The sequence below is a fragment of the Ahaetulla prasina genome, chromosome 10 (assembly GCF_028640845.1).
Source record: "Ahaetulla prasina isolate Xishuangbanna chromosome 10, ASM2864084v1, whole genome shotgun sequence".
In the NCBI taxonomy this organism is placed as follows: domain Eukaryota; kingdom Metazoa; phylum Chordata; class Lepidosauria; order Squamata; family Colubridae; genus Ahaetulla; species Ahaetulla prasina.
The window spans coordinates 31,763,604-31,776,866 of NC_080548.1; the positions used below are offsets into that span (position 1 = coordinate 31,763,604).

At 49.1% G+C, this 13,263-nt stretch overlaps 1 protein-coding gene across 3 annotated transcripts in view; it reads right to left on the minus strand.

The window, feature by feature from the left end:
• Window positions 1-13,263, minus strand: part of ECH1 (enoyl-CoA hydratase 1) — a 36,862-nt gene that overhangs the window by 14,428 nt on the left and 9,171 nt on the right. For 2 of the 3 annotated variants that reach the window (XM_058195533.1, XM_058195534.1), the window contains exons 3-9: window positions 13,143-13,231; window positions 12,063-12,187; window positions 11,928-11,976; window positions 10,952-11,016; window positions 9,832-9,902; window positions 7,801-7,872; window positions 7,506-7,656 (exon numbers count right to left, since the gene is read on the minus strand). In XM_058195533.1, coding sequence (XP_058051516.1) covers window positions 7,506-7,656; window positions 7,801-7,872; window positions 9,832-9,902; window positions 10,952-11,016; window positions 11,928-11,976; window positions 12,063-12,187; window positions 13,143-13,231 — 622 coding nt within the window. Of the gene's footprint in view, window positions 1-3,668; window positions 4,098-7,505; window positions 7,657-7,800; window positions 7,873-9,831; window positions 9,903-10,951; window positions 11,017-11,927; window positions 11,977-12,062; window positions 12,188-13,142; window positions 13,232-13,263 lie in introns of those variants that run through there. The other variant, XM_058195535.1, reaches the window with a different exon arrangement.

A 13,263-nucleotide genomic window follows, 5' to 3' on the forward strand; every position in this document is an offset into this window, starting at 1 on the left:
ATTCTTGGAGCTGAAGTCCACAAGTCTTAAAGCTGCCAAGTTTGAAGATCTCTATATTAGCATATCCCACATTTAAGTCATTTTTCAATCAGCAAACCATCATTTCATCCATTTTCAGCAAAAAGTCCAAAACGGGATGTCCGATCTTTTATAAAAGGTACTTACCCTTTTATCCCCGATTCAAACAGGTCAGTTCCGCCACCTTTATTATCCATCGCTCCAATTTTCAGTATTTCTCCATCCGGATGTATAAATAATTTTGTTGCAAAGATAAATAGTGAGGTTAATAAGACCAGGTGGGAGAGACACTTACCGGGTTATAAACCGGCATGTAGCCAGGTGCTGGGAAGTAAGTCATGCTGATCCTGTGGCAAGGCGCTGGTCCAGATTCAATGCCCAAATAAGAAGCGAAGCAACCGTATCTATTGCTTATATAAAACAAGGAAGAAAGGGTGGAGCACAGAGGAGGCGGCACCAGCCCACCTGTTCTGACAAATGAGAGGCCACTGCTCTGGTAGCTCGGCATGTCCTGGACGAGGTAGGAAAAGTTTATGGGCCTTTCCTGTAAAGCCACCCACCCACCTGGTCCAACACATTGGACTGCAAATCCAGACCTGCCGGCTGGGGAATTCTGGGAGTTGAAGTCCTCCAGGCTTAAAGTTGCCAAGGTTGGAGACCCCTGGACTAGCCTGCAGCCCTTCCTCCTGTCTCCCAGGCAGGGCCAGGTCCACATTGTTACAGAAGAGCCACACCAAGGCAATGGTCAGTGAAGAGGGGGCTTGAGCCGGAAGTCACGTGAAAAGCATCTCGGAGAAACCCCACCTAGTTCACCAAAGGGAGGGGGAAGCAAATTCAAAGGCGCAAAATTCCACTTGCACCTTTTTTTTTTAAAGATGTAATTTTATTAAATATGAAAAACCTGGTGATTTCTTCGTTCGATCTGCCTTGTGGGGTTGACGGGTTGACTTCCTTCTTTGGAGTCCATCCCCGTTTTCCCACCAGCTGTAAGCCAACCGAGGGCTTTTTGTCCAGGCTCAACGACAACGTTCGCATCGCTTGCGTTTCTTCCTGAAGAGTCTATGGAGATTCTCGGTCATTCCAGGTCATGGTTGTCCCCAAAGATGTTTTTTTCAGGAGGCAACTGGACTTTCTTGGGTTTATTTTTCTTTTGAAGGGACAAAAGAAGGGCAGAGAACATCCTGCAGCCAAGAAGACCCCACTCTCATTTGCACCACTCAGGGGACCCTGGGGACACAGATGAACCTCCAAGTGGCCTCAACGGTTCTCTAAAAAGGATGAAAATGACCAGCTGTCTGCAAGGAGTAGAAATCCTTCCATTCCCCACCATCCAATCAGAGCTAAAGAAGCTTTTTGGATGAGAAGCGAAACTTCAAAATCAAAAACCAAGGAAGTCCAGTTGCCTCCTGAAAAAGCACCTTTGGGACAACCAGGACCTGGAGGACTGAGAATCTCTACAGACTTTTAACTATACAATTTGGGATGAACATCCTTGGAATGGTGTGGGAGAAGAAACGGATTTCCAGAGGAAAAAGACTGCAGACTACAGGAACCAGGAGGACCACTCAGGTGACCCTGAGAACACAGATAAACCTCCAGGTGACCTCAACCACCCTCTCAAAGAATGCAAATGACCAGCTGTCTGCAAGGAGTAGAAATCCTTCCATTCCCCAACCATCCAGTCAGAGTTGAAGAAGCTTCTCGGATGAGAAGCGAAACATCTTCAAAAGAAAAAAACCAGAAAGTCCAGTTGCCTCTTGAAAAAGCACCTTTGGGACAACCATGACCTGGAGGACTGAGAATCTCCACACACCTTTGGGAGATTCCTTCCCGAGCTTTACCAAGCAACAGCCATTTGGTAGGCATTGAAAAGGGAGATGTGTCAGCAGGAAGTCAGCCCCATAAAAACTCTTTTAACTGGGGCATCGGTTACGGTTAACGGGCGGCTTAGGCGGTCTGCAGAGGCCGAGGCAGGGAGTGGCACTGGAGGGAGCGGTCAGCAAATAACTGTGTAGGGTTTAATAGAGTGGGGGGGCTATGCGTGATTAAACAAGCTGACAGTTTTATGGAACGTAAATTGGGAGACAGGGCAGGATGGTGCTGGGGCAGAGAAGTGAAGCCATAAAAAGATGCCACGGAGTTTGCAACTATGCCCCGCCAGTTGGACTCTGGCCCATCTCTGTGCCCAGATGACAGGAGGATGGGGCAAGATGGAAGAGGATACAGCAAGCAGTAGCCTCTGAAAGTTGGACCGTAAGGAAGGCTGAGCGCCAAAGAATCGAGGCCTTTGAACTCTGGTGCTGGAGAAGATTCCTGCGAGTCCCTTGGACTGCAAGGCAATCCAACCGGTCAGTCCTAGAGATCAACCCTAACTGCTCTTTAGAAGGCCAGATCCTGAAGATGAAACTGAAATACTTTGGCCACCTAATGAGAAAGAAGGACTCACTGGAGAAGAGCCTAATGCTGGGAAAGATTGAGGGGCAAAAGAAGAATGGGACGGCAGAGAATGAGGTGGCTGGATGGAGTCTCTGAAGCAGTCGGTGTGAGCTTAAATGGACTCCAGAGAATGGCAGAGGACAGGAAGGCCTGGAGGAACGTTGTCCATGGGGCCGCAATGTGTTGGACACGACTTTGCAACTAATAACAAAGCCTCTGTCCACATCCAGATACAAAGCGCTTAATTTCTCAAATGCCCCCCGATTTCCCTTAAACTAAACAATGCAATCATTACATTCTTGCCAGCTGCTACTCTGTTCTCACAATCGCAATTGTGCCCCCATAGGCCTGGGCTCCATTCCTAAAGTTAGCCTCAAGCCCCGAAACCCCGTATTTTCTTCCCGTTCTCTAACAAAGCAGCAGCAGCAGCGGATAAATGATGATCAATTAGAATCGCTTTAGTTGTAGGAGGAAATACGCATTATTTGTTTTCGGGTTTTCTCAGTAAATTGGAAGTGTCTTGGCGACGTTTGACGAAGTCTCATTTGTCATCTTCAGGCTTCAGCTTCGTGCTTCTGCCTGAAGATGACGAATGAGACTTCGTCGAAACGTCGCCAAGACACTTCCAATTTTACGCGGGAGAAAACCCGAATAACCAAAGACCAAATACGCATTAGCCTACAGCAATAAAGAAATAAATTCAGAAGTTGTGGGAGCTTCATCCCTGGAAGCTTTAAGAAGAGACTGGACTGCCATCTGTCAGAAATGGTGTAGGGTCTCCTGCTTGGGTGGGGGTGGGGGTTGGACTGGATGACCTCCAAGGTCCCTCCCAACTCTGTTAATCTGTTCAAATAAAATAGCCTGATGAAAAAAAACCTACCATGGAATAAAATATGCGAATTGGAAAAGGCACGGTTGTTCTCCTGGTTTTTGAGAATCAACTCCACAAAAACTCTTCGCTTGTACAATAAAATTTGCTAATCAGAAAACACGCTACCACATTCCTCTGGAGTCGGTTTTTTTACTGCCTGCAGTAAAATAGAAGAGAGTTTCCCATTACTTTCCTCTTTTCTGGCTGACCTTCCATCCCCTTGTAAACTCATAACCAAATCCTTAAAAGGAAAAATAAGGTTTGCTTTTTTTTTTTTTTTTTTTGAAACGGCTGTTGATATTAACAACGACAACAAAATAAAAAGCCCAAACAGGTCACGTCGTCCAAGGAAAAACAGGACTTAATCTTTATTTAAAATCAGCTTTTTCAGCGTCTGCGTTCATATATGCTCCTCTGCTGCTTGGGAAAACACCACACCATCACACACACACACACACACACCCATTTCAAAGGGGGGGGGCTCTCGCTTCGCAGCACCCCCCCAAAAGAAATCGGCAGGAGAGCCAGAAGGGGACAGGCAGGTGGTGCGTTGAGTCAAAGGCACTTGAGGCTGCAGTGGTCTTGCTTGTGTCCGGGCTCGGCCCCTGCAAAGCCATCGTGTGTGACACACACACACACCCCTCCTTGCTTCAGGACAGGTTGCCACCTAGAGTTTGGAATAGACCACCTCCTTGGGGCTCTTCTTCTCCATCACAGCTTGGGCGGACTTGATGATGTCCTCCGTCTGAAGCATGCTCATATTCCAGGCGGCCTGAAAGGAGAGTCAGAAGGCAGGCAAGACAGTTGGGAGAAAGTTAAGAGAAAGTGAGTTAGAGCAGAAGTCTCCAAACATTGGTCCCTTGAAGACTTGTGGACTTCAACTCCCAGAGTCCCTCAGCCAGCAAAGCTTGGAGGTCATCTAATCCAGGGGTCTCCAAGCTTGGTCCCTTTAAGACTCGTGGACTTCAACTCCCAGAGTCCCTCAGCCAGCAAAGCTTGGAGGTCATCTAATCCAGGGGTCTCCAACCTTGGTCCCTTTAAGACTTGTGGATTTCAACTCCCAGAGTCCCTCAGCCAGCAAAGCTTGGAGGTCATCTAGTCCAGGGGTCTCCAACCTTGGTCCCTTTAAGACTTGTGGACTTCAACTCCCAGAGTCCCTCAGCCAGCAAAGCTTGGAGGTCATCTAATCCAGGGGTCTCCAACCTTGGTCCCTTTAAGACCTGTGGACTTCAACTCCCAGAGTCCCTCAGCCAGCAAAGCTTGGAGGTCACCTAGTCCAGGGGTCTCCAACCTTGGTCCCTTTAAGACTTGTGGACTTCAACTCCCAGAGTCCCTCAGCCAGCAAAGCTTGGAGGTCACCTAGTCCAGGGGTCTCCAACCTTGGTTCCTTTAAGACTTGTGGACTTCAACTCCCAGAGTCCCTCAGTCAGCAAAGCTTGGAGGTCACCTAGTCCAGGGGTCTCCAACCTTGGTCCCTTTAAGACTCGTGGACTTCAACTCCCAGAGTCCCTCAGCCAGCAAAGCTTGGAGGTCATCTAATCCAGGGGTCTCAACCTTGGTCCCTTTAAGACTGTGGACTTCAACTCCCAGAGTCCCTCAGCCAGCAAAGCTTGGAGGTCACCTAGTCCAGGGTCTCCAACCTTGGTCCCTTTAAGACTTGTGGATTTCAACTCCCAGAGTCCCTCAGCCAGCAAAGCTTGGAGGTCATCTAGTCCAGGGGTCTCCAACCTTGGTCCCTTTAAGACTCGTGGACTTCAACTCCCAGAGTCCCTCAGCCAGCAAAGCTTGGAGGTCATCTAATCCAGGGGTCTCCAACCTTGGTCCCTTTAAGACCTGTGGACTTCAACTCCCAGAGTCCCTCAGCCAGCAAAGCTTGGAGGTCACCTAGTCCAGGGGTCTCCAACCTTGGTCCCTTTAAGACTTGTGGACTTCAACTCCCAGAGTCCCTCAGCCAGCAAAGCTTGGAGGTCACCTAGTCCAGGGGTCTCCAACCTTGGTTCCTTTAAGACTTGTGGACTTCAACTCCCAGAGTCCCTCAGTCAGCAAAGCTTGGAGGTCACCTAGTCCAGGGGTCTCCAACCTTGGTCCCTTTAAGACTCGTGGACTTCAACTCCCAGAGTCCCTCAGCCAGCAAAGCTTGGAGGTCATCTAATCCAGGGGTCTCCAACCTTGGTCCCTTTAAGACCTGTGGACTTCAACTCCCAGAGTCCCTCAGCCAGCAAAGCTTGGAGGTCACCTAGTCCAGGGGTCTCCAACCTTGGTCCCTTTAAGACTTGTGGACTTCAACTCCCAGAGTCCCTCAACCAGCAAAGCTTGGAGGTCACCTAGTCCAGGGGTCTCCAACCTTGGTCCCTTTAAGACTTGTGGACTTCAACTCCCAGAGTCCCTCAGTCAGCAAAGCTTGGAGGTCACCTAGTCCAGGGTTCTCCAACCTTGGTCCCTTTAAGACTCGTGGACTTCAACTCCCAGAGTCCCTCAGCCAGCAAAGCTTGGAGGTCACCTAGTCCAGGGGTCTCCAACCTTGGTCCCTTTAAGACCTGTGGACTTCAACTCCCAGAGTCCCTCAGCCAGCAAAGCTTGGAGGTCATCTAGTCCAGGGGTCTCCAACCTTGGTCCCTTTAAGACTTGTGGACTTCAACTCCCAGAGTCCCTCAGCCAGCAAAGCTTGGAGATCATCTAGTCCAGGGGTCTCCAACCTTGGTCCCTTTAAGACTTGTGGACTTCAACTCCCAGAGTCCCTCAGCCAGCAAAGCTTGGAGGTCATCTAGTCCAGGGCTCTCCAACCTTGGTCCCTTTAAGACTCGTGGATTTCAACTCCCAGAGTCCCTTAGCCAGCAAAGCTTGGAGATCATCTAATCCAGGGGTCTCCAAGCTTGGTCCCTTTAAGACTCGTGGATTTCAACTCCCAGAGTCCCTCAGCCAGCAAAGCTGGCTGAGGAACTCTGGGAGTTGAAGTCCACGAGTCTTAAAGGGACCAAGCTTGGAGACCCCTGAGTTAGAGAAAGTGACTTTCCCTTGCTTGTCTCCAAAACCTCCATGGTGAGGGATACTTTCACCCCTCAGCCCTGCCCTAGAGAACAGCCTCTTCCAGACTCCGCAAAGCCCCACCCCGCTTGACCTTCTGCCAGGGGACGGAGACCTGCTCGGTCCCCCAAGAAAGCAAATAGGAACCAAACATACGGACGGCCGAGTTAGTTATGCCGTACTTTGATGGTTGCACAAGGGCGCTCTTATCTTTTGGATTGGCTTATGGAGGTTTTAATGTGCTGCTGTTGTTTTTTTCTTCCTCTTACAAACTGGCTGTGAGCCCCAAGTTATTTAGTTAGGAAAAGTGGCCGTGTGCATTTTCCAAATAAAACGAGACCGGTGTAAAAGGTAATTTGACTGCATGGGTTCCCCCCCAAAGCACCGACTGACTAGCCATGTTGAATGGAACTCCTGATTTCTGCCTCGTCCTTTCCGACCTGGGACTTTCAAGGCAGATGCTGATCATTGTGGCCGGCCTCCTGGCACACTTCTGGCTTGCAATGCTATTAAAAGGAGACTTTTCCAAACAAACCAATTTTTTTTAAGGAAAAAAAAAGGACCAAGTTGCAAGCTCTCATGAAGGAGACGCAAATGCCAATGAATGGGTTCCGGCAACATGCTGCAAATATTTAGAATGGAAATGGAAATTGGAATGGAATGGCATAGCACAGCAAAGATAGGATAGGATAGGATAGGGTAGGGTAGGGTAGGGTAGGGTAGTTGTAGGGTAGTTGTAGGGGTAGGAGCAGGGGTGGGTTGTACTTACCTTTACTACTGGTTTGCATTGTGCTTATGCGCACAATTGATGACATTCGGGTCAGTGGGCAGAGCCTCCCGCCAGTTTTACTACCGGTTCTATAGAATCGGTCCGAACCGGGGGCAACCCACCACTTGGTAGGAATACGAGTAGGAATAGGAACAGGAATAGAAAATAGAATACTCCAACACTGGAAGTTTTTAAGAAAAGACTAGACAACTATTTGTCCAAAATGCTAATAAGCCTTCCTGCCCGAGCAGGGGGTTGGACTAGAAGACCTCCAAGGTCCCTTCCAACTCTGTTATTCTGTTCCCCGCTATCTGGCCCAAACAGCCAACAAGACCTTCCAATATGCAGACCGCAAGTTGCAGGTATAAAGACGACCCACCAACTCACCATGTATTTCAAGCTATCGGGCACCGAATGATCTCTGGCGTAAACGAGGTTCAATTTTGTCCCCTGCACCGCGATGGGACTCTTGCTGGCAATTTCGGTGGCCAAATCAAAGGCGCTCTGCAGCATCGTCTCGTGATCTCGGAAGACACGGCTGGGAAAGGAAGCCAGAGGAATTTCTGAGATATCTGGCCAGCTTCCTCCAGCCCCAAGCCTTCCTCCAGCCCCAAGCCAAGTCTCCAACCACAGGACTGAGAAATGTCCGCAGCCCCCAGACTCGGCTTCAAGGCAAACTCACCTGACAAGGCCGCAGCTCTCTGCTTCTGGAGCCATCAGTTTTCTGGCAGTGAAAGCCAGTTCGTTCACTAGGCTGGAAAGAGAACATGTGGCTCACATTAGCAGACTGCTAATGCAGTCTGTTATTAACACAGCTGCCTGCAATTACTGCAGGTTTAAGTCCCACCAGGCCCAAGGTTGACTCAGCCTTCCATCCTTTATACGGTAGGTAAAATGAGGACCCAGATTGTTGGGGGCAATAAGTTGACTTTGTATATAAATATACAAATAGAATGAAGACTATTGCTAACATAGTGTAAGCTGCCCTGAGACTTCGGAGAAGGGTGGGATATAAATGCAAATAAAAATAAATAAAAATAAATAAATAAAATAAACATCAACAGGGGGTTAAGAGAGACCTCAGTCACGCCTAACGGAAAAAAGAAATGGAGAACAAAAATGGAACATCGTTACTATATATGTTGACAGCAGCATGGCTACTGGATGCACAAAAATGGAAGGACACTTCGATTCCTAACATGGACAAATGATTGCAGTTGTTGATGGAGTTGGCTGAAATGGTAAAATTGACTACCGTACTTTTTGGAGTATAAGACGCACTTCCCCCCCCCCCCAAAAAAGAGGGTGGAAATGTTGGTGTGTCTTATAACCGAATACAGCTATTTTTGGCCTCCCGAAACCCCGCCCTGTGTGTCCCGTTTTCACCAAAAATAGGCCCGTTTTTCACAGAAACAGGATATGCATAGGGTTTGAGAGGCCTGTAGAGTGCTGGGGAGGGCAAAAATGTGACGTGGGGGGGTTTGGGAGGCCAGAAACGGGCCCATTTTTCGTAAAAACGGGACACGCAGAGTGTTTGGGAGGCCTGCAGGGTGCTCCTGGGAGCTGGGGAGGGCAAAAACTTTTTTTTTCTTGTTTAGCTCTTCGAAATCTTGGTGCATCTTATACTCCGGTGCGTCTTATAGTTCGAAAAATATGGTACTTTGCTTAAAGAAAAGAACGTAAGTACTTTTGTTTCCACGTGGAAACCGTTTCTGAACTTCATGCTTGATGTGGGAAAGAACGAAACTTTGATTTTTGGGTTTTACCGATTAGGCTGAAAGATCTTTATAGAAATGGCTTGTTCATATTATGGAAAAGCAGAAAGTGGTCAATGCCTTATTTTACTGCAACAGGGTCAGAAGTCAATGCTTCTTTTTCTTTTTTCTAATCCTTCCTCCCTTCTCTTCCCCCTCTTCCTCCCCCGCCTTTTTCCTATTTACTTTTGTATTTTGTATCTTGTGATATTTGATAACTCAATAAAAATGTTAAAACCAGGAAGAGAGACCTCAGTCACAAGCAGGCAGTTTTTTTGTGGGCAGGGAAGGAATAGGGGGGTGGGGGAGGGCGACTGTGTGCCCATCCCCAGACTATATTTGGGCCATCGACCTCTGACCCCGCTTCCAGCACATGCAGCGGGCTTCCCTTGATGTTTCGAGGTGCGGTTCATGGGGGCTTGCAAAATACCCCAAATCTCAGATGCAGATCATCTGAGCCAGTCAAATCTTTTCGGCACCGAGTGCCCAATCTGGAATGCATGTGCATGTTTGCATGCTGGAGCACCGGAAACCCGAACACCAGTTGGCCGGTGCGCATGCCTGTTTATTAGCCATTTTTTACTGATTTGTGGGCCATTTTTGGCTTGAAAACAGCCCAAAAAAGGCCTGAAAACGGCCCAGAAAACAGCCTGTTTTATGGATGGTTTTTTTGGCCATTTTCCAGCGCCCCAGCGCCCGTGAAGCGCAGCTGAGAAAAACAGAAGAGAAGCTGGCAATGGTGCGTGTTCCCATAGAGAGGGCTCTGCGTGTCACTTCTAGCACGCTTGCCATAGGTTCGCCATCATGGGTCTGAGCAAACGATGGGCTGGAGATTCCTGGCTCCTTTAGGCAGGCCAGAGAAAAATTCCAACGGTCACTTTCCAAAGTAGGAGAAGACGCGATTCCTGTCGTGTAAGGCCAGGAAAGAACGCCGAGCTGGCAGGAAGCGAAGCCCTCACCTCCGATTTCCAATGATCCGTGGCAAACGCTGCAATGTGCCAACGTCGGCTGCCAGCCCAATATCCACTTCCTGAAGAAAGGAGACACAAGGAGAAGGTTGTTCATCCACTGAGATTTTACTCCAAAGGGGGATACAGGCATGGAGATATCCTGGCACCCACCCTGGGCCTTATAAATACTCGGGTGGCCCTTTGCAACGCCAGCCCAAAAGGAGAACTTTTTTCCACTGGTATAAATCCGTATCTGGCAAGCCTTTGGCCTATGGAATAAACATACATGTATTTATGCACGTGTTTGTGTGCTAAGAGACTGAGGAAGAGTTAAGTTACAACGGTATGAAAAAAAAGGGACTTATGACACATTGAGCTGCGATGGCGCAGTGGTTAGAGTGCAGTACTGCAGGCTATTTCTGCTGACCGCCTGCAGTTTGGCAGTTCAAATCTCACCAGGCTTAAGTTGACTCAGCCTTCCGTCCTTCCGAGGTGGGTCAAATGAGGACCCAGATTGTTGGGGGCAAGAGGCTGTCTCTATAAACCAGGGGTCTCCAACCTTGGCAACTTTAAGAGTTGTGGACTTCAGCTTTGCTGGCCGAGGAACTCTGGGAGTTGCAAGTCCACAAGTCTTAAAGTTGCCAAGGTTGGAGACCCCTGCTATAAACCGCTTAGAGAGGGCTGTAAAAGGATTGTAGAGCGGCATATAAGTGCTATTGCTATTGCTAGTTTTCACACTTACGACCTTGGCCACATCCCCACCAGGGTCATCAAAATTCAGGCGCTTGGCAACTGGTCCATACTTACGACCATCGCTGTGTCCCCAAGGCCACGTAATCCCCATTTGCGACCTTCTAAAGAGCAAATTCCACGGGGGGAATCCAGTTTTACTTAACCCCCGGGTTACTAACTTATCGGCCACCGTGATTCACTTAACAACGGTGGCAAGAAAAGTCATAAGAAAATGGAACAAAACTCGCTTTAACAAACGTCTCACTTTAAGAACGGAAATATTGGGCTCCATTGTGGTCCTGAGTTGAGGACTGCCTGTGTACCTGTGCTTTGTTAGCGTCACTGGTGCTTATCAAGTAGATGTTTCTAGGGTAAAACTGTGTGGCAGGAAACCCACCTTCACCTGGAACCAAGCGTCCTGGGTGCAGTAGCGAATATCGCAGGCCGTTATGAGATCCACACCTTGAAAAGAACATGAGCCACAGTCGGTTTTCCACCTTCCTATCCCATCTTTCTCCCACCACAGCAACATAAAGTGAAGGAGGGCCCAAGCTCCTGCCTCAAGGCCCACCCAGCCCAGCTTCAAGGAAGATCCTGCATCACCTCTCCTCTGGCCACTCCCAGGAAGTCAGGTATGGCGACAGCCCAGGAGAAGACTCAATAGCCCCTAAGGCTGCAGCATCAAAAGGGCCCGAGTTGCAGAGCATTCGCCTTTTTGAAAACTGCTTTTAAACAGCCGAGATCCATGATAAGGTACAGGGGGTATCTAAGACAGGGGGTCTCCAACCTTGGCAACTTTAAGACTTGTGGACTTCAACTCCCAGAATTCCTCAGCCAGCAAAGCTGCAGAGCAGCAGAGGGCCAAGCTTCGTCCTGAAAGGAAAGTCCTCGGAGGAAAGTCACCTGCACTCAGGTGTAAACTCCACGCATGCAGGTAGAACGGTGGGGTCAAGGAGAGTTTTGGCTGCCCAATTAACTAGTGTCATCTAGCACAGGGGTCTCCAATCTTGGCAACTAAGACTTGTGGACTTCAACTCCCAGAATTCCTCAGCCAGCAACGTTTTAACCCTTTAAAAGCATTTTTTTACAACCTCTTTGGACGATTTTTGTTAAAAAAATGCTTTTAAAAGTTAAAAAAAAAAAGCCTCTGACGATCGTGTGGCTACCGGATCAGCCGATCCGGTCTGAACCGGGAGCATTTCACCCCTGCTTGTATCCTTATGCAAAGCAAGATCCTACTTATTACCTCCTGTAATTCAAACGATGCAGAATTTGGAATCCGGCCCTTCCCGCAGCCCACCCATGCAACCAATTCAAGGAATTGAAGGCACTTCAAGTTACAGGTTCAGGTACGTGTGGCTTATGGGGCTCACCTCCTCCGATGCAGGCCCCGTGAACGGCCGCGATGACGGGTTTGGGACACTGAAATGCAGAGACGCCATTAAGTGCGGGTGGAAGCGGTTTTCTGGTACACCTGCCCAACGCCCCCAGTCCCTCAACCCAGGCACCTTCTCCAGGACCGTGAAGGACTCTTGGTAGTCTCGGATCATCTTGCGGATGTTCCAAGCCTTCCGAGCCACGTCGTCACCTTCCGCCATCAGGAAAACGCTGCCCATCTCCATGAGGTCAATGCCTGTAGAAGGGAGGACATGGATGGAGAAGAATAGGAGTGGCTCTAGCCCTCCAGGTAAGGCACTGAAGACCTGCCTATTCACTCTAAGCCACGTTTACCTGGCAGCCCTCAGCTAACCGAGCCACCATGGGCTATGCTCTTTGTTAAATGCATTCTTCAACTCCTGAAAACAAGGCTGCAAAACTTGGGACCTACCTGGGGACCATTGGAGAAACCCTGGAGGTTTCTCCAAAGCTGGTGGGACCACATTTTGCATTTCATTTTGTTACTAATTGGACTCACTCAGCTGCACAAGCAAAATTCTCAACTTGTATTTTGTAGGAATTACTCACATTTCTCCTTAAAACTCGGGATTCCGTTCACACACACACTCTTACTCTTTAAACTTTGGAAGGAGTCCCATCAAACCTGCCCTGAAGGTGATTTGCAATATAAACTGTAACTTCCCAACTGTTGTGGTCCGCCAGCAGCCCGCAGACCTGACAATGGAGTCAGACAGTGAGGAGGACAATGGCCCAGTCCTGGAGTCTGGGGAAGGCCCAGACGAGGGCTCTGTGTCGGAGGCAGAGATGGGGCCAGGGCCATCTGGGAGCAATGCATAGACTCCAGAGCCTCCAGAGGCGGACAGCAGAGAGGCAGAGGAGCATGAGGAGCCTGTTCCCAGGGCACGCATGCGCAGAGCTGCCAGAAGGCAAGAGCAGCTGAAGCAAAAAGGACAACTTGGGAGTAAAGCCAGGAGATGATTGGCCCCTCCCATAAGGCTTAAAAGAGCAGCAATGAGCCGTTGGGTTCTTTGTAGAAAAGCAACGTTGATTCCATTGCTTCTTGTCAGAGTCTCTTGAACTTTCCTACCTAAAAGAGCCCAAGAGGTGTACCCCAGGTGGCTCCTTGCTAGATTTTCCTGACCTAAGGAGGAGAAAGATTCTCTCGGCTGTAATGCCTCCATCCTCCTTACCTGAAGTGAACAATTTCCCAGCGCCCGATATCACCACTGCGCGGCATTCAGAGTCCTGGCCAATGTTGTTGAAGCATTCGACCATCTCTCTAAGACAAGAGAAGACCACGTGGGACCTCGG